The sequence below is a fragment of the Castor canadensis genome, chromosome 3 (assembly GCF_047511655.1).
Source record: "Castor canadensis chromosome 3, mCasCan1.hap1v2, whole genome shotgun sequence".
Classification (NCBI taxonomy): Eukaryota; Metazoa; Chordata; class Mammalia; order Rodentia; family Castoridae; genus Castor; species Castor canadensis.
Window position 1 is genome coordinate 44,641,010 of NC_133388.1, and position 22,364 is coordinate 44,663,373.

The following is a 22,364-nucleotide window of genomic DNA, read 5'->3' on the forward strand; positions in this document are numbered from 1 at the left end:
CCCCAGCAGCACAGCAGCTAAGAGATAGCATAGATAAATGGGACTTCATAAAGCTAAAAAGCTTCTGTTCATCAAAAGAAATGGTCTCTAAACTGAAGAGAACACCCACAGAGTGGGAGAAAATATTTGCCAACTACACATCAGACAAAGGACTGATAACCAGAATATATAGGGAACTTAAAAAACTAAATTCTCCCAAAACTAATGAACCAATAAAGAAATGGGCAAGTGAACTAAACAGAACTTTCTCAAAAGAAGAAATTCAAATGGCCAAAAAACACACAAAAAGATGCTCACCATCTCTAGCAATAAAGGAAATGCAAATGAAAACCACACTAAGATTCCACCTCCCCCCTGTTAGAATAGCCATCATCAGCAACACCACCAACAACAGGTGTTGGCGAGGATGCGGAGAAAAAGGAACCCTCTTACACTGTTGGTGGGAATGTAGACTAGTACAACCACTCTGGAAAACAATTTGGAGGCTACTTAAAAAGCTGGACATCGATCTACCATTTGATCCAGCAATACCACTCTTGGGGATATACCCAAAAGACTGTTACTCCAGAGGCACCTGCACATCCATGTTTATTGCGGCACTATTCACAATAGCCAAGTTATGGAAACAGCCAAGATGCCCCACCACTGACGAATGGATTAAGAAAATGTGGTATCTATACACAATGGAATTTTATGCAGCCATGAAGAAGAACGAAATGTTATCATTCGCTGGTAAATGGATGGAATTGGAGAACATCATTCTGAGTGAGGTTAGCCTGGCTCAAAAAACCAAAAATCATATGTTCTCCCTCATATGTGGACATTAGATCAAGGGCAAACACAACAAGGGGATTGGACTATGAGCACATGATAAAAGCGAGAGCACACAAGGGAGGGGTGAGGATAGGTAAGACACCTAAAAAACTAGCTAGCATTTGTTGCCCTTAACGCAGAGAAACTAAAGCAGATACCTTAAAGCAACTGAGGCCAATAGGAAAAGGGGACCAGGAACTAGAGAAAAGGTTAGATCAAGAAGAATTAACCTAGAAGGTAACACACACGCACAGGAAATTAATGTGAGTCAACGCCCTGTATAGCTATCCTTATCTCAACCAGCAAAAACACTTGTTCCTTCCTATTATTGCTTATACTCTCTCTACAACAAAATTAGAGATAAGGGCAAAATAGTTTCTACTGGGTATTGAGGGGGTGGGGGGGAGAGGGAGGGGTGGTGTGGGTGGTAAGGGAGGGGGTGGGGGCAGGAGGGAGAAATGACCCAAGCCTTGTATGCACATATGAATAATAAAACAATAAAAAAATAAATAAATAAGTGATTGGAAAAACAAACTGTAGTATATGTAGATACAATGGAATGCTACTCTGTAATAAAAAGGAATGAACCATTGACACAGCCTACAGCATGGATGGATCATAAACTACATTAAGTGAAAAAAATCAGGCAAAAAAGAATGCACCTTACAAAAAATACATCTTGTATGATTTCATTTATGTAAATCTCTTAAAATAGTAAACTACAGTTAGAGAAAGCATATGGCTTCTTGGTGGAGAACTGAGAAATAGGAAGCAGAAATTGCAAACTGACAGCAAGTAAATTTGGAGGTGGTAAATATGCTTATTTTCTTGATTATTATTGCAAAAGCTCATCAAACTTTGGACTTTAAATATATCCAATTAAGGATACAAGTTTATTGTTATGTCAATTATACCTAAGTAAAGTTATTTTAAATAGACTGACACTTGTTCTATTTTAAATTATCATATAGGTTCACTGACACTTGTTCTATTTTAAATTATCATATAGGTTCACTGGACTTTTCATCAATACAAGAAACATTATGGGGTCTTAATGATCTTATTTTTACTATAGCTTGAAACATGTTATTGTTTTATCATCCTACAAATTATTTTAATTGTATAGATGCAAAACAAAACCCTAAAATAGTAAGCATAAACAAATGATTAAATCACTTGAAAGATGATGAATCACAAATATTATACCAATTGTCAGAGTTCTTAGAAAACTATTACCAAAATTATTGCATCATCTTTTAAGAGGGTATGAAATAAAATTGGGCATACTTTCTGTATTAGTTACTTCTGCGTTGCCGTGACCAAAATAGTAGAGGACAACCTAAAGGGAGAAATTACGTATTTTGGCTCATGGTTTCCATGGTTCCTTGACCATATGCACTTGGGCAGAACATCATGGAAGTGGAACAGGTAGCAGAGCCTGTTCGTCAGTTCTTGATGGACAGGAAGCAGAGGGCAAGACAAGAAGCAAGAGCCAAGGCCTCTCCCTATAACCTACTTCCTCCAGCTAGGCCCACTTCTAAATTTTCCACAATCTCCCCAAACAGCACCCCCAAATCTCCCTGAACCACCAACTTAAGACCAGTCACACACATGAGTATGTGGGGAGACATTTCATATTCAAACCATAACACTATCTTTGAAGTCTTATTTAAGCTTTCAGAAAACACACTTAAAATTCAGAATGTTTTTGTTTTAAACTTTAGAGCATTGTGCAACCATCACCACAATCCAATTTCAGAACATTTTCCTCACTCCAAAACAGATCCCTGATGCTCATCTGCAATCAGTGAAGTATAGTTTTTAAGGACAAAAAGAAACCAATATAATATCCTTTGTAGTTCACAGTCTGCACAGTCTATAAGTGATGGTCATTTTAAAAGGTTGAGTTTATTCCACAATAATTTGAAAGAACAGTGATTATCCATTTTTGTAGAAGAATGTAGAACAATATTCTTTCATCTTTTATGATGTTTGTACACCAGAAAGTACTTGATTCTGTTTTTAAGTGAATAAATGTATAGGGAAATGTATATTTATGGACATCTGGCAGAAAGAAGATAATATAAAACTGAACAATTAACTGGACTGATCGTTCTGATGTTCACAAACCTAAAAATGAGAATCTTTTACAATTATGGAACAAGAGATGGTGGTTGTCTCTTCAACCAAATTAAAAGCCATCAAAGTTTCAGAAGCACTGAACTTTAATGATATAAACACAAAAAGAATAAAATATAATGATAAGCATGGAGTTACTATTGACATATTTGAAATCCTGACTCTAAACTGCATCTTGATGATACAGAAATATAAGAGGAAATCATAAGTGAAGAAAAGCTCCAATTTTTAGAAATGTATTTGAAGTCTGAACTCAACATAGATAGCATACATACGTTCATGTTCATGTGTGACCACTGATCAGTGGTTAGTTGCATTCAAAGGACGTTGTCAATTTTGGGTACACGTTCCAGAATAAGAACATATGAAACAAAAATTTATGCTATGAATCTGTTAAATTGTCCTATAAAACTGTTTTTCACTATTCACTTGTTCATAAAATACCTTAACTTTAAAAAAAAAGATTTATTGGATCTAGAAGATAAACAAGGATAAGAACTCCCCTGTTAAAATGATTAGCGACTAAACATTCCATAAAACATTATATTCATTATATGATAGAAGAAAATCAGAAATCCTCTCTATTTGCCTAAAGCTATGCTCACAAGAGCAGCTCACCTGCTCATACAAAATTTCCCTTAAATCTTAAAAGTATATTCTCTAGACATTAAAAACAATTTGAATTCTACTCTATGCTTTGTGTTTAAAACATTTCTTAAACTTTACTTTAGCAATATACTTTACATAAAAACCCACTACAATGGTTATACACACACACTTCACAAAACAACAGTCATATTAAGTATACCATCCTTGACAACTTTTTTTCTATTTTAGTCCATTAAAAAACTGAATATACAAAGACCACATATTTTCATTCATATGTGAAAGAAAGATCCAAAAGATAAATGTTTACACAAAAACAAACATGAGCATATATACATTTATATACACATGTTTATAATAGTGGAACTACTCCATGGAACTCACATAAGAGGGAAAGGAAAGAGAATGATAGTAATATCAAAATACATTGCATCTGTGCAGGTAGGTAACACGATGATACATACTGAAAGTTGTTGAATAAAGGGGTAGGGAGGAAAGGGTAAAGGAGAGTAATAGAGGGGGCTAATCTGAGCAATGTACAGTATATTCACAGCTGAGATACATTAAGAAACCCCTTTGAACACTGTTTTTGGAATTAAAAATGAAGGATAAGTCTGTAAAAAAAAGTCCTGGAAAGGGGAAGGGTAAATGGAAGAAATAAAGGAGGGTGAATATGGTCAATGTGCTCTGTATACATATATGAAATAGACCAATGAAACCTTGTGCAATTATTTTTGGTGAGGTGGGGAAGGGAATGAGGGAGAGATGGTGGAGAAAAACCTAACTAATGCTCAATGTAAAGCTATTCAGAAAATGAATTCCCCCTATGCAATTAACGTATGCTAATAAAATTGGAAAAAGAAGAAAATCTGGATATAATCTACATTCTATGAACAGACACTTAAACAAGGAAGGAAAGGAATATAAAAGTCATGTTAAGAGGAGAGTACTAGTGGGAAGGGAGGGTAAATGAACAGGGTTAAGAAGAGTGAAATGGTGAAGCTATTTTCTATACATGTATGAATATGGAACACTGAAACCTATCCAAGTAATTTTAAGAAGGGGGAGGAAAAAGAGGAAGAAAATTGAGGGGATGAACCAAACCGGGATATATAACACACACATTTGGAAATGTTACATAGACACCCATGTACAACTATTATATACTAATAAAAATGTTTTTTAAAAAGTTAATAGTAGCTGGGCGCTGGTGGCTGACACCTATAATCCTAGTTACTCAGGAGGCAGAGATCAGGAGGATCATGGTTTGAAGCCAATCCAGGCAAGTAGTTCCAGAAGACCCTATCTCGAAAAATCCTTCACAAAAAAAAGGGCTAGTGGACTGGCTCAAGGTAAAGGCCCTGAGAGTTCAAACGCCAGGACGGCCAGAAAAAAAAAAAAAAAAAAAACCAAGCTAATAATAAATTCCTTCAACTTATTATTTTGAAATATTGTAATACTGTATAAATTCAAGGTTTAAAATCACACTGGATAACAAATGAAAACCACTTTGAAAGCAAAGACCGATAGGCAAGCTATAAAACAGATGGAAGTGATAGAGCCACTATCAGGGGTAAACATGTTAATTTCAACAATTGAGAGATAAAGCCCCTCCCTAAGCCTCCCTAAGGAAGAATGGCAGCTTTATGGAAACTTACCACAGAGCTCCAAGAGGTTATTAACAGGGATACCAGAATTATTTAAGTATGTCCCACAACTGGAAAGATTCCTGCTTCTCACTAGCAAACCCAAGTCATTGAATCTCTCCTCCTCTCCCTTTCCAGGATTGCAGGGGTGGGAAAAGAAGAATAAAATAAATACTAAGAATATCATTGCTTTTGCCTCCTTTACTTTCAATTTTTTCTAAATTACACTGAAAGTAAAATTCAAGGCAAGAGACCTAAAATTTGACTGAATTTTTTCTAAATCTAATGATTTCTTTCAAAATATTTTTTAAACATTTAGAAAGTAGCGATTCCACAAGTGCTGATGCTAAATTCATCATAAATTGGCAAAGCAGCTATACTTCATGCCTTTAACACAAGGCAAACATAAGGAAAGGAGAGACTAAGTTACTGATAAAACTAGCACAGAAGTGGCATCTACATTAGGTAAAAAGGCTGAAACAAAGTAGAAGGAGCAAATGGTGGCTATCTATTTTGTTTTAATAAAAATCTACATAGATAAATAAGATTTAGGGTTTGATGAGGTGGGCAAGGTGCTGATTAAAGCCAAAGCAAAAATTTAAAGGCAAACAACAAGGAAATCATTAATGGGGTATCTAAAGAAATGCAATCATTAAATGGTTTAGCTGAAAATATTTACGTGCTCATCATGAAAACAGTGAATACTGAAGGGGAAGGGAGGGGAACAAAAGGAGAGGGAAGAGAAAGTAGTTGCATACTGCATACTGGACAGCCAGAGCAAACTGTTATTATCACACTTGTGTATCTATACAACAAAATTATTTTCTGTAATAATCATGAAACTAGAAAATAATAACAATGCAGAAAAGATACACAGTGACATTTTTCTTTTACTGGACTTTTGACAATGGCAGTAAATTTTTAATGTAAGCTAAAAACAAAATTTATATTACAAAAGGAAAAACTCAAAATACTTGATTGATTTTTTTAAAATAAGGAAACATTTATAAGTACATAATAGATTGTCATAATATAATTTGTTTTAAGATTTGACTTTTTATAGGGCTGGGAGTGTGACTCAAACAGTAGAATGCCTGACTATCAAGTGCAAGGCCCTGAGTTCAAACCCCAGTACTGCCAAAAATAAATTTGACTTTTTGCAAATTTGTCAATGAACTCATTAAAATTGAATATTTTTGTATACTCATGCTTAACAGGTAATATAGTCAAGATCTGCCTATTTATCATTGCTTAGTTCATTGAGGAATATTTTTGTTAATCTTATTTTCAAAAGTTACTTTCATGAATCAACAGCTATCCAAACAACTAGGAAGTATCTTCCTGATAAAAAGGAATTTGGTAGGCTTGCTAAAATTTCTATTTCATAATAAATTCCAGAAACTACAATACTATTCATGGCTTGGTTAATATTGGTTCTAGCAACTTTCAAATGTTCTCCACAGTTGAAAATTTTTAAACACAAAAGTTCCAAGAGTTTCTTCGTCTTTATAATTGCTGGTGTATTACTGTTTAGTTCAAGTCTATTGTTTAAATCCAGGAACATGTATACCACAGGGGAATTAGAAATTTTGCCAAGAAAGAGTTAAAGACATTTCAAAACCTCACAAATTCACTCTTGAGTTAGGACGAATGTAGTTGAGTTTACGGAATATAGGGTGGGTAGGAGGAGCCTGGAGCTGACTGTAAATCTGGGAACTCGCTAAATTAACTTCTTGTGCACAATACTTGTTATTAAAGAAAAAAAAAATAAAGATGTGCTAATTGGGAGTTTACATGTGACTGGCCTGTGGCTCACTCCTGTCACCCAAATACGCAGGAAGCAAAACTAGGAGGTTTGAGATCCAGGCAGGCCAGGTCATAAATGCAAGTCCCTATTCATAAAACATGTAAAACAAAAGGGATCTGGGAGCATGGATCATGTGGTAAAGCACCTGCCTGGAAACCACAAGGCCCTGAGTTCAAACCCCAGTACCATTAAAAAATAAAAATAAAACCCACAGCAATTGTTTAGAGCTTAAGCCAACAAAAGAAACTTATCAGAAAACAGAACTTGAAGACATTGTTCAGAATTGCCAGTAAATAGTGATTTTAAAACACAGACTTACTTTTAATTGATTTTACTATTTTCAAAGTCTCTACAGCTAATACAACCTCTTATTGCCTGCACAATAGGGAGCAGACTTGTTAATTAGTTAAAACCCTGGAAGCAACTAGTTGCTCAGATAAGAACCTCAGAAGTCATCCTCTTTCCAACCCATAACCAACCCATCAAAAATCCTTTTGTCTCTGTCAAAATTATATCCCTAAATGAATGCTTTCTTGGCAACTATATTACTGCCAGACCAGAGCAAGCCTTCTCCATCCTGATCAAAGCTGCTATACACTTTCTTACTTTCACCATTATCCCCTACCCATCTTTAACTCTCCTACAATAGACCTTTCCAGATCATGGCAAACTTCTCTTCATAATTCTCCTATGGCTTCCCAATCTCCTTCAAAGTAGAATGCAAAATCTTTACCATGGTCTAAAAATAAACTAGGTCCAGACTGCCTTACATAAAAACCTGTAACCTCTCTGACCTCTTCTCCTACCATTCCCCATATTATCTTCTGCTCCAGGCAGAACTCCTTCCGTGTCCTCAAATACGTTGCCACCTCAGAGTCTCTGTACTTGGGGCTCCTTCTGACTCTCTTCAGGATAATTCATATCCTTACATAATTCATGTTGCTAAAACACCATCTTACAAAAGATACCACCACAAACTACCTGAGTATTCCAATCACTGTTCAACTCTTTATCCTGCTGAATTTGTCTTCAAATTACTAATTATCACCTTCAATGGCTAATTTCATGTGTCATCTTGACTGGGCTCAAACAATTGATAAAACATTGTATCTGTGTGTTTCTGTGAGAAAGTTTCCAGAAGAGATTAGCATTTGCATCAGTAGAGTAAGTAAAGAAGATTTACTCTCACCAGTGTGTACAGGCATCATCAAAATCAGTAGAGGGCCTAAACAGAAGGCAAATGCAAAGGAAGTGCAAATTTACTTCTCTTCTGCAACTAAGACACTCTCTTCTACCCTCAGACAACAGGAACTTCAAGTCGGGTCTTTAGACTCTGGGACTTATAATTCCCTCCACGATCCCTACCCCTGTGCCTATACTGCAAGTTCATCTCCAGGCCTTTTGGCTCACACTGAGTCACATCACTGGCTTTGAAACTCAGAATGAATTATACCACTGGCTCTTCTGGCTCTCCAACTTGTAGACAGCAGCATATCATGGAACTTAGCTGTCTCCACGATCATGTGAGTCAATCCCCAAAATAAATCTCCACTTATATCTCAGCATACACTATCAGCTCTGTTTCAACTGGGAAACTGACTGAATCACCAAATAAGAGACTCAATAAAGTACTTTCATTGTTCATCTTAACCAAAAGAATATGAGCTTCGTGATAGTGGGTATCTTATTCTTTGTGTTTTGGTCACTGCTGTTTTCTCAGCACCCAGGAGAGTAACTGGCCCACAGTAGGTACTTCATAAATGTTTGCTGGTGATAAGCAAATGAATAATGAAAGTAAAGTAACTGCTAAAGAACTGATCGTTTCCACAGTTAACCTAAGCTAAATGCTATACAGTTTCATTTCCCAATGGAGACAATTATATATAAAGTCTACAGAGTCTAATAAATTTTATAGTGATTTGTGAGGAATAACCAAATTCCAACAATAAATCAAATTTGCTTTTTTTGGGATTTTGTAAAAAAAAAATCTAAGTTAGAATTATATTTCACTGTGATAATTTATTACATTTAGTGTTGCTTTTCTTTCTCAGATTAACTTTAGAATATATCTCATAATATATAATTAGTACTATGATTTAATATTCTTAAAATCGTAACTACAAAAAGCGACTCTGGAATCAACTGCACAATTACATTTCCTCAGTGACCTTGCAATCTCATGAGCATTTACTCTAGACTAAACAGCCTCATTCAGCTGCCCTGTGTCTGACTGTTGATGAAAGAAACTTGTTTGACAACTGCTTCAAGCTGAAACATACTTTTTCATGATTACATAAAAAAAGAATTTAAAACTTACCAGACTACAACTTTAAGCAAAGTTCATGTTGATATGAGTTGATTTCTGATTCAAATACCAACAAAAACTAAAGCTATTTTACTATCATGCCCAGCAAAAAGTTAATTTAGCAATACTTTCATAATTAAAACCAAGTATAATATAAATTATATGTTATATATACATACACAGTGCTGTCTCCTTTATAACTTTTGTGTTTTTCCATATTCTTTGATTTATGATGCTTCTGAGACCTTTTGTAAATCCAATATGTAAGCTTAAATGAGCAGCATAAAATAAAACAAAATAAACATTTTTAATCCATTAAACAAGCAGTATATTATCATCAATAAGTAAGGACCTTGACCCAAAAAACAGTATACAAAACACCACATTCTCTCATGAAAATTTTAGAATATAAGTAGCAGTTTCCTATCTTAAAAGTTCTAATTTATCTCTAGTAACAAGCATAATCACAGTGAAAGCAGATGATGGAAATAGTCCACATTGTGACTCTGGAGGTGGTCATACCCTGTTTGCTTTTGTCAAAACTCAGAGAACCATACAAATAAAGTAGGTATTTTACCACATGTAAATTATACTTTAATAAAGCTAAGTAAATAAATTCTTATTTCTTCAGACACTAAGATTTTTTTTTTCATTTTTCTTTTATTATTCATATGTGCATACAAGGCTTAGTTTATTTCTCCCCCCTGCCCCCACCCCCTCCCTTACCACCCACTCCACCCCCTCCCACTCCCCCCCTCAATACCCAGCAGAAACTATTTTGCCCTTATCTCTAATTTTGTTGTAGAGAGAGTATAAGCAATAATAGGAAGGAACAAGGGGTTTTGCTGGTTGAGATAAGGATAGCTATACAGGGCATTGACTCACATTGATTTCCTGTGCGTGGGTGTTACCTTCTAGGTTAATTCTTTTTAATCTAACCTTTTCTCTAGTTCCTGGTCCCCTTTTCCTATTGGCCTCAGTTGCTTTAAGGTATCTGCTTTAGTTTCTCTGCATTAAGGGCAACAAATGCTAGCTAGTTTTTTAGGTGTCTTACCTATCCTCACCCCTCCCTTGTGTGCTCTCGCTTTTATCATGTGCTCATAGTCCAATCCCCTTGTTGTGTTTGCCCTTGATCTAATGTCCACATATGAGGGAGAACATACGATTTTTGGTCTTTTGAGCCAGGCTAACCTCACTCAGAATGATGTTCTCCAATTCCATCCATTTACCAGCAAATGATAACATTTCGTTCTTCTTCATGGCTGCATAAAATTCCATTGTGTATAGATACCACATTTTCTTAATCCATTCGTCAGTGGTGGGACATCTTGGCTGTTTCCATAACTTGGCTATTGTGAATAGTGCCGCAATAAGCATGGATGTGCAGGTGCCTCTGGAGTAACAGTCTTTTGGGTATATCCCCAAGAGTGGTATTGCTGGATCAAATGGTAGATCGATGTCCAGCTTTTTAAGTAGCCTCCAAATTTTTTTCCAGAGTGGTTGTACTAGTCTACATTCCCACCAACAGTGTAAGAGGGTTCCTTTTTCCCCGCATCCTCGCCAACACCTGTTGTTGGTGGTGTTGCTGATGATGGCTATTCTAACAGGGGTGAGGTGGAATCTTAGTGTGGTTTTAATTTGCATTTCCTTTATTGCTAGAGATGGTGAGCATTTTTTCATGTGTTTTCTGGCCATTTGAATTTCTTCTTTTGAGAAAGTTCTGTTTAGTTCACATGCCCATTTCTTTATTGGTTCATTAGTTTTGGGAGAATTTAGTTTTTTAAGTTCCCTGTATATTCTGGTTATCAGTCCTTTGTCTGATGTATAGTTGGCAAATATTTTCTCCCACTCTGTGGGTGTTCTCTTCAGTTTAGAGACCATTTCTTTTGATGAACAGAAGCTTTTTAGTTTTATGAGGTCCCATTTATCTATGCTATCTCTTAGTTGCTGTGCTGCTGGGGTTTCATTGAGAAAGTTCTTACCTATACCTACTAACTCCAGAGTATTTCCTACTCTTTCTTGTATCAACTTAAGAGTTTGGGGTCTGATATTAAGATCCTTGATCCATTTTGAGTTAATCTTGGTATAGGGTGATATACATGGATCTAGTTTCAGTTTTTTGCAGACTGCTAACCAGTTTTCCCAGCAGTTTTTGTTGAAGAGGCTGCTATTTCTCCATCGTATATTTTTAGCTCCTTTGTCAAAGATAAGTTGCTTATAGTTGTGTGGCTTCATATCTGGATCCTCTATTCTGTTCCACTGGTCTTCATGTCTGTTTTTGCAGACACTAAGATTTTCAAGGCAGTATAGATTGCCTTCAATTGTCCCATTCATAGAAACATGAACTAATTCATTTAAAATAAGTTTTCTGATCTAGCTAATGTTCAGACTTTCCTAAATACTACTATTTTAAGTAACTTAACTATATAGGAAAAGAAAGAATATTTGTCATTGAAAAAAATTAAATAATAGGCTCAACAAGTACACTGATGGATAAAAAATACTCTTTCATAAAAATTAAATGTAAAGAACAGAATATTTAACATCTATTTGTGATAAAAAAAATTTTCAATGTAATATTTAAAATGCTTTTACAATGTGATAAGAAGACTTAAACACTTGACGTGATCAATGAAATACCTGAAGCATTCACAGAAAAATCAGAAACAAGAAATCCCAGTTACCAGAATTATATTATACTAGGTCTAGAAGTTCTAGTCAGATGTAATAAAGTATGGAACTGAAGCCAGAAATACAGAATGTAAAATAGTACAATTTTCCAAATTGACTCCCAGATTAAACCCTAAAGATTCATCTAATATAGCTAATAAACCTATTAGAGTTCAGAAAAGCTATTAGATACAAAATAAAAATATATTTAATGTCATGTATACAGATGAAAAACCCAGTTAGAAAGAATAATGAAAACAATTTTACACAACAGCATCAAAAGTATGAGGTAACAAATTTAATTTCCACAAAATGTGATGGATAAAATTTAAATAATTTTAAATGTCCATTCTTTTCTAATCAGTTTATAAGTTTAAAGCAATTTAAAACAAAATCACAAAAGGAGTGGTATTTGGTTACCATTTATAGGGGAGGGGAGATAGTTGTGTCTTAATTAAGCTGTTGCTGGTTCTTGGTTTGTTTTATTTCATTACACTTCACAGTATTTCAGTACAAAAATGCACAAATGCACAGAACTTAAAAGAACTATACAGTGCTTTGATGGTTTTGCCAACCATGTTTACTTAGAAGAATAAATGTATAAAATTGTGAAAAAAAAATATTTAAAAAGGTAACAAAGGGAGATTATTTCATGTATAGTAGGAAGAATATTCACACAGCCCACAAGATTCCGACCCCTTTCTGTGCAAGCCTTGCAAATTTTCACTCCTTGAGTGTAAGTAGAACCATGAATGAAAGATTTTTCTCCTGTGATTATATTACTACAGCAAAAGGGAGTTTGCAGATATAATTAAGATCCCATATTAGTTGATTGTTAGTTAAAAAAAAAACAAAAAACAGAAGTTATATCTGGGAGCTGTAGTTTGGAACTGAAGTGTCCCCCAAAGACTCATGTGTGAAAAGCTTGGTCACCAGCCTCTGGTGCTCTTTGGCAGGTGATGAAACCTTTTGGAGGGGGAGCTTGGTGGAAGGAAGTTAGGTCATTAGGGTCATTATGCCTTTGAAGGGCATACTGGAACTCCAGTTCATTCCCCCCCACACACTGCTTTTCTCTTCTCCCTCCCTCCCTCTCCTCACTGCCCCCACCCCCCCCAAATCTCTCAGCCACCATGAGGTGAGAAGCTTGGTTCCACCATGCATTCCCCACCATGATATTTTCTGCCTTGCTTCACAGCCAAAGTTTTGATCCGAAATCATGAGCCAAAATAAATCTTCCCTACTTATTAGTCAGTTATCTCAGGTATTTTGCCACCATGAGGGAAAACTGCCTAACACACTGGGTGAACCTGCCATATCAAGTAGAACACTTCAAAACAAGACATTTGGACAGATTTTTCTCATGCGCATGGAAGAAGATGTAAGTCACCATGACATCTACATCTGAAAAGAAACTAATTTTGCCAACAATATGAGCTTGAAGAAAGATGCAGAACTTTGCTCAGATAGGACCTCATGACCTTCCAGACACCTTTGTTACAGCCATGTGTAAACTGAGTACAGGATGCAGATTCCCATGCCGAGACTCCTGATCCACAGAAACAGATAGTAACTGAGGTATTAAATGGATGTTGTTTTAACTTCTGAATTTGTGATGTGATATACAGAAATAGAAAATAAATGCACAAAGATGAATGTGGTGGCTCACACCTATAATACTAGCACTCGGGAGGCTGAGGCAGGAAAATGCAAGTTTGAGGCTCTCCTGTACAACATAATGAGTTCCAAGCCAGCCTGTGCTACATAGTGAGACTCTGTCTCCAAAACACAAAAGCAAAAAAACCACTTAACATTAAAATAGCTCATGAATTAAAAGGAGTAATAACATGATACTATAAAAATTAGGGCAGATTAATGGAAAGAAAGAGCAGAGTAGAAAAAATACTTGTATATTTAAGATTTCATATGTGGCAGAATGATAAGACGCCAATGAAGAAAGGAAGGATCATCAAATTACTCTGAGCCAGTTGACTTACTATATTGAAAAAACAGAGTACAGATTCTTTTGTCTCTTTACAACAAATTAAATTCCAGATGGATTAAGGGATTAAATGTAAAAATTGAAGCTATAAAATAACATAAATATATAGAGAATTTTGTATTAGGTTAGGACTTTCTAAGTAGAAGAACAATGGAAAATTAACAGGACTTTGTCAATATATTTTACAGCTCAGAGATTTAAAACTTTCACAATAGAAGCAGAATAAAAAAATAAAATTTCAAGGGTTTTTAATGCTTGTACTATATGGCTGCTTTATAGAAATAAATAAGGAAATTACTACCAAAACTGAAAGGGAGACAAGGGGCACAAACAAGTCTTGCAAGGGTAGGAAAAGAAATTACTGGGAGGATGGTGCAATAAAGAGAAAGAGCTTCCTAAGAAATGACATAACATGGGCAATGGCACAAAAATGTGTGAAACACCATGAGTTTGTTAGCAAACACCAAATATAAGACAATACAGATCTATAGTTATGAACAAAGGGTCAGAATATGATCCCTAAAGATGAGACATTGGAAATGTGTGTAATACACGATCAGACTGACGTATGAGAAAGATTTCTCTGGCAATATTGAGGAAGGGCTTAAGAAGGGGGGCAAGAAAATCAACTGTTATAACAAAAGTTCTGTTAAAATATGTTCTATGTATCATCTCAAATTCCTAACTGACATATGAAGTTCCAATTTATAAGATTTTTAGGAGCAAAAGAACAATCATGAAAATTGCCTTGCAAGGTCACTGGGAAGGTAGTTCTTCTACTTTGTGGATTATATTCTTCTCTACTCTCTCAACATCTGACACTTTTAATTACTTTGCTAATAATAGTATGGAATTGCAATAGTTAACTTCGCTTAACAAGTTGGTTTTTTAATCAGTGTTGTCTATGGTGTCATAAGAACACAAAATTGATAGGTGCTAATGAAGAGTAAATAAGAAACTTGCTTCTAATTACCATCAGGTTTTAGTTAATTGTGTTAATTCAAAACTAAGATAATTACCACAATTTCTCTCACTATTGATTACAAAGAATTTAATAATCTTATCATTTAGTGAATCAAGATATTAAACAATCAGAGTTTATTTTGCAGTGCTAGGGATCAACCTAAGACACCAGGTAAAAGCTCTACCATTTGGCTACATCCACAGCCCCCATGACAGTTTAAGTCAATTTTTTAAAGCTATTCATGATTGATAGCATAGAAGTATGTCAGATGAAGACAAAAATGAGTGTGTACATTTTGCTATATTACACAATGAGGAAATATACAGATGAGTTACATGAAATGAACACTGGAATTTCATTACACCAAATTTAGATAACAAATAGCTTTGCTTAAATTCATTCATAAAGGCTATTGGTGATTAAGTGCATACTTAGCATGTACAAGTCTCTGGTTTTTCAATTACCTTAAGATCAAAGACTAGGATGTTGGAGTGTCTCAAGGGGTAGAGTGCCTGTGTAGCAGGCCTAGCAAGCATGAGGCCCTGAGTTCAAGCCCCAGAATCACCAAAAAAAAGAAATCAATTGAGACACCTCTTTGAACATCAACTCAAATACTAATAATGAAAACCAGAATTGTAAAATAGGCACAGTGGGGGAGGAGGGGGAGGGAAGAAGATTAAGGTGACGGTATGTGGTTGATGGATTTTATATACCTATATGAAACAGAACTAAGAAACCTCTTGCAATTGCTTTAAGTGGGGTGGGGAGGGGGCCGAGGGGAAGAGACGATGGGGACAATGTAACTAATGTACAATATAAGACAAATTGGAATTGTCACTATGAATCCCCCCACATAATGAATATATCCTCATAAAATAATTATAATAAAAAATCAAAGATCGTATTTTATCATAAAATTTTACAGACCAAACACAAAATGAAAATAAGATATTCTGATAAAACTGAGAAAAGAATTTTAAGATATTCTCACTTTTCAGCTTGACTAATACTATGAGTAGAAAGAAACTAAAACAATGTCAAATATAAATTAGCAGTATATTTCATAAAATTATACTCATACAAACCTACTTAAATATATCACCATGTAACATTTTCATGGTATGAAAGATTGTCTTAAACTTTAGACGTGATGCACACAAATTCATTATCCATTTAATAAATTATAAATTAAATTATTATTAATAAATAGTGAATTATGTTTCACTATTCATATATTTGAGTAAAATGGAAATTATTCATAAAGCATTCATTAAAATGTATTATGAACTTTTGTATAAAATCATGCTGACACAATTAATATTTTCAAACAATTTTTAAATTTCTTATTTACAACTCTCATCTGTCAACTGATGCTTTAGTAATTGCAGAAGTAACATTACTTAATGGAATCCAGGAAGATATTTAAAAAGCAATAATAAAGTTGTCTATTTTTTTTGCTAGTACTGGAGTTTGAACTCAGGGCCTCATGCTTGTTAGACAGGTGCTCTACCACTTAAGCCACTCCAAAAGCCCTCTACTCAGCACTTTAACAAGCATTTGTTTTCTTATTTCTGTAACAGCTCACAAATGAACAGCTTATATTAAATGTACCATTTGTAGTTATTTAAATTATTAGTTATATTTTACAAATAACTTGAGTAAATTGTGCTGCTACACATGCTCATAATTTGTATGAGTTAAAGAAATAAATTCTTTGGGTGAAAAACAGTGAACTATTATCTAGAAAGCCAGCTGAATATTAAAAAGATAGTCTCATGTTACCAATCCATGAGACCTTCCTAAATTCTAAGGCCTTGGTCTAGGGAATTCCTATTAGCAATTAAGTTTTCCCAATGCATGCTCCCATTGGCACAGAATTAATAAAATAAGTTTACATGTTGCCTTGAGCAAACCAGAGGATACTGTCAATGCAATTTGAACCATAATTACATATTCGTAATACCCCGTGACAAGTGGGCATGGCCAAATAGACTGTGTGCTAAAGCAATTAGCATGGATATAAGGGAGTGGTGCGTTTATGGGCAATACTATGAGAGAAAAGCATAGAGGTCATTTCGGAAATCTCTGAGATCACCCATCCTGTTACGTGTCCAGAGGCATGGAAGGACACAATTGCTTCAGGAAAACCTGGGGCATCCTTTATTGGCTTGCTGCCTATGGCCACCTCAGGACTCTACAGCTTTTTTTCCTGCTGTAGCAACAACTACAGCCACCTTGGTTACAGCCACCTTGATGTATAATAGTCATTTTGCCCACCAGGTAAACCTGGAACGTATCAGTCAGCCAAGCGTGTTTTGCTGGCCACTGACACACTGGGCTGCTTCTTAAATGACACTAGACATGTTAATAATTTTTTATAAAGGCCAGTTACATTCTGTTTGCCATGGCCCACTTTTGTCTAACTTAGCATCTAAACTTGTTCCTGCGTTAGGATGCAGAGATCCTCCTGATTTGTTGCTGCCCAAGATATATGCCTGTCCATAAATTATACTTTGTAAAATCCTGGATCTGTATGCACAAAAGACTTCAGTCTTTTGTCACCTTCTGCCTTTTGTGTCTAGTTCTCAAACAATGGGACCAGGCTTTTCTGAAACATCATGAACTTTTCAAGAGGGCCTAGGTATAACATGTGCCCATGATAAACCTTTGTGGCATGCACATGGTGCTGATTCTGCCAGTGTAAAAAATACAAGAGTTATGGGGCCATGGTAGCTGCCACCAAGATTTCAAGAAAAGCCTGGAAAGTCAGGCAGAAGGTTGTCCTAGGGTTAGAACCCTTATGAAAAGTGCCTGATGGGGCACCGACTAGTAGAGTTAAGAAACTGAAGCCACAATGGGGACCTCAGAAAGGTAGAGCTTGAACCACTCACTGGGAAAGCCACAGAAACCACAAGAGTAGCCACATGAACCACCAAAGCCTTAGAGGTAGGGCTGCCCACAGCATTTGAGCCCATTTCCCACTGCAGTGCATAAAAGATGCTGGATGGGAAGATTTAATGTCTGAAGCCAGATGTGGTGGTACATAATCCTATAATCCTAGCACCCAGGAGACTGAAATTGTTAGTTCAAGGGCAACCTGGGTTACCCAGTGAAACTGGCTCAAAAAAAAAAAAATGTAATGTTTGCCTTGCAAGGTTTCAATCTTGCTTTCGTCCAAATTAGTCCTTTCTGTTTGTCTATTTCTCCCTTTGAGGAGAGGGATGTCTACCCTGTACCCTTCCTGCCATTATATTTAAAAGCATATACAGTGTCTAGATTTTTAAAAGGACTCACAGCTGAGTTTGCCTTGAGTGGAGACCTTGGACTTGACTTCTAAGCACTACTGCAATGAGTTAAAACTTTGAGACTACTGGCAATGGAATGAATGTACTTTGCATTGGAAGAAGGACATGAATGCTGGGGGTGAGAAATGGAATGCTGTGATTTGAATGTGATTTGTCCCCAAGAATTCATGTATTAGAGACGTGGTCCTTAGTGTGGCAGTGCTGAGATGATAGGCCTTTAAAAGATGGAGCCTAGGTCCCTGGAGCCACTGCTCTTAGAAAAGATTAACATTGCTCTATGGGACCACTGAGCTTTCATGGAGCAAGATGTTATAAGAGTGAGCCCAACTTGTGAACTGCTCTCTGGCTTCTCTCACAATGCTCCCACCATGATTCTACCTGTCATGATGTGACACCGCCAGTAAGGGTCTCATCAAAGGATATCATAGTGGGCTGCCTGATCTTGGACTTTCAGCCTCCAAAACACTAAGCTAAATAATCCTTTATAAAGCAACCCTACCACAAATATTTCATTATACTGATGCAAAATGTATATTTCAATTAGCAAACAAATTCAGGAAAGCAGCAAGATAGAGAATCAACACAGAGAACTCAATTGTGCTTCTTTACACTAATAGCAATCTATCCAAAGAGAGGAAAACTGTAAGACATTGAAGAACGAATTTGAAGAAGACAAAAATAAGTGTTCATATAATTGGAAGAGTTAATATTGTTAAAATATCATTACTATCAAAAGCAATATACAGATTGAACACAATCATTTTCAAAGTTCCAATCGCATTTTTCACAGAAATAGAAAAATAGTCTACAGCCATATCACCCTAAATGCACCTGATTGTTGGAGACCAGGCATAAATCCTAGACTGGGTTATAATGGAGTATGCACAGCCTCTCCTACTATATTTTTCCCAGCACCTGGTGTCTTGACCTTTCTTCTCACATCTCCTTGAAGAATACAACCTGCTGTATCCACATACGAGCCCCATGATGCAAAACTAAAATATCAGAACTGTTAGGAGACTCCCTGATGCCAGATTAATCAATACCTTAGATAAGGTGTCCTGCATGCCTTGATGATTCCAGAAATGATGTGCTGTAACCTTAGATCTAAGAATTGTTGAAGTTTGATTTTTACCTGAGTCTTTTCCTTGTACTGACCTATAGAATAAACACTCTGGCTCAGGTAGGCGCTCACGATTTCCATCAGGAACATGCAGCTCTCCCAATCCCAGCTTTCTGTTTTATGTTTATGTTTGTCTCTGTCTGTGTATGTCTTATTTCTTATTCCTACCTCTCTTAGTCAGGTTCACGCAGCACACCCACACAGGTAGCAGGCACTTGATCTCTTCTAAAATATCCCTATAATTTGCACGGAATAACAAGTCAACAAATAGACAAAGCAATCTTGAGAAAGAAAAACCAACTTCCCAATTTCAGATTATATTATAAAGCTATAGTAATAAAAACAATATGGTACAGAAACCAATGCAACAGTGTAGAAAGCCCAAAAGTAAACCTAAACATACATGGTCAACTAATTTTTGACAAGAGGACCAAGAATACGCAAACGGGAAGGAACAATCTCTTTTACAAATTATATTGAGAAAACTGGATATCCTCTTGCAAAAGAATGAAATTGGACTCTTACCTTATGTCAGATACCAAAATCATCAAATGGATGAAGACTTAAAAACCTGAAGCTCTAAAATTCATAGAAGACCGATCTTTAAAATGATTTTTGTGATGTGACATCAAAGGCTCAGGCAAGCCAGGCTCAGTGGCTCACCTGTAATCCTAGCTACTCAAGAGGCAGGCAATCAGGATGATCATGGTTCAAGGCCAGAACAGGCAAAAGCTCACAAGACCGCATCTCAACCAATAAAGGTGGTGTGTGCCTGTTATCCCAGCTATGTGGGAAGTATAAATAGGTGGATGTGGTCCAGGTCAGCCAGGCATAAACCTGATCCCCTATTTGAAAAATAACTAAAGCAAAAAAATAAAAAGGCTGGGGGTATAGCTGAAATGGCATTTCCTGAAATGGCAGGAAATATAAGTTCCTGACTTCAACTTCAAACCCCAATACTGTCCTGCCCCACACAAAAAGGCAACCAACAGATGGAAGAAAATATTTGCAAACCACATATCTAATAGGGGGTTAATATCCAAAATATATAAGAAATTGCACAACTCAGTAGCAAAAACAAATAATAATCTAATTAAAAACGGTTAAAAAACCTAAATAGATACTTGTCCAAAATGACATGAATACACAACATGTATGTGAAAAGGAGCTCCATGTCATTAACTACTAGCAAAATGCAAATCATAATCAGAATGTGGTATCACCTCATCCCTTACAAAGGCAACAGATATAAGGATTGGCAAGGGTGTAGGGAACAAGGAATCCTAGTATACTGTTAGAGAGAATGTAAATTTGTATGGCCTATTTGGAAAAAAATTGAAAGTAGAGCCTCCAGATGACCCAGCAATAGCTTGTTCCATGTGTATACTGAACAAAGGAAATGAAATCAATACCTCAAAAGACATACTTGTATTCAGATGTTCATTGCAGCATTATTCACAATAACCAAAACATGGAGGAATCCTAAGTGTCCATCAAAGGATGAATGAGTAAATAGTGGTGTGTATACATCCACTATATACTATAGTATATATATATATATATATACTATATAATTAAGCTTCAAATAAGGAGAGTCTGCCACTTGTAAAACATGGATGAATTTGAAGAACATTTTGGTAAGTGAAAAAAGCCAGACACAAAAAGAAAACTGCTGCATGATCTTATACGTGGAATTTTAAAAAGTTGAATAAATACAAATAGGACGATAATGATAACAATAACAATAACAATAGTTATCAATGGTCAGGGAGTTGAGGAAATGGGTTTCTTAGTCAAAACTTGTAGTTATAGGAAAAGTTCTAGAGACATAATGTATAATCTATGGTGCCTGCAGTTAATACATCATATATTTGAAATCTACTATCTTTTTTTCTTCTTTTTAGAGAATAGATCTTAAGTATTCTCATGACCAAAAAAAAAGTAAAAGAAATAAGGAACTATGTGAAGTGATGGATTTCTCAGTTACCTTGATTATGATAACCATTTCGCAATATGTGCCTATCAAAATATGACATTGTATACCTACAATTTTTATATGTTAATTATACCTCAATAAAGGTGGAAAAAACACTACGACTGATATCTGTCATGAATATTAATAGGAAAATCTTCAACAAAGTATTAGGAAACCAAACTCAGCAACATATTAAAAGGATGACACACCATATCCAAGTAGAATTTATTCCTAAACAGCAAAGGTAGCTCAACATGCAAAAAATCAATTATTGCAATGTACCACATTAGCACCATTAAGGGGAAAAATACATGATCATTTCAATCAAGGCAGAAAGGACATTTGACAAAACTTATCACTATTTCATTATTAAAAACAAAGACAATCAACAAGCTAGAAATAGAAGAGAACAACCTCAACATAATAAAAGACATATGTGAAAAACCCTCAGCAAATATCACAATCAATGGTGAAAGACTAGAAGCTTTTTACTCTCTAATCTGGAACAAAGTAGGATGACTACTTTAATCTGCCATTCTACGGACCATTGGAAATACCAGCTAGGGCAATTAAACAATGAAAGTTAAGACCCCACACTGGGAAAGAAAAAAGAAGTAAAATTATCTGCTCCCAAAAGATATGATCATATATGTAGAAAATTTTAAGGACGGAACAAAACAGTCACAACCAAAATTCAGCAATATACCAGGACACAAAGTAAAAAAATCAGCAGATTCTTACACACCGATAATGAACAATTCAAAAGGGAAATTAAGAAAACAGTTCCATTTACATAGAATAAAAAAGAACAAAATATTTACAAATTAGCCATGAAAGTGAAAGACTTACACAATAGAAGCTCTAAAACATTTCTAAATGAAGTTAAAGAACACATAAATAAGTGGAAAGACCATGTTTGTGGGCTAGAAGACAATATTAAGATTTCAATACTTTCCAAAATGAGTTATAGATTTGATTTGATCTCTATCAAACCTCAATGATGTTTCATTAT

At 35.5% G+C, this 22,364-nt stretch overlaps 1 protein-coding gene across 7 annotated transcripts in view; it reads right to left on the reverse strand.

Moving 5' to 3' along the window:
• The window catches only part of Mnat1 (MNAT1 component of CDK activating kinase), a 208,452-nt gene that overhangs the window by 57,484 nt on the left and 128,604 nt on the right, over positions 1–22,364 (reverse strand). For 2 of the 7 annotated variants that reach the window (XM_074067851.1, XM_074067848.1), the window contains exon 8: positions 19,546–19,613. The exons of the other annotated variants lie outside the window; for them this stretch is intronic. In XM_074067851.1, the coding sequence (XP_073923952.1) occupies positions 19,546–19,613 (68 nt within the window). The remainder of the gene's footprint in view (positions 1–19,545; positions 19,614–22,364) is intronic. 7 annotated transcript variants of the gene reach the window in all.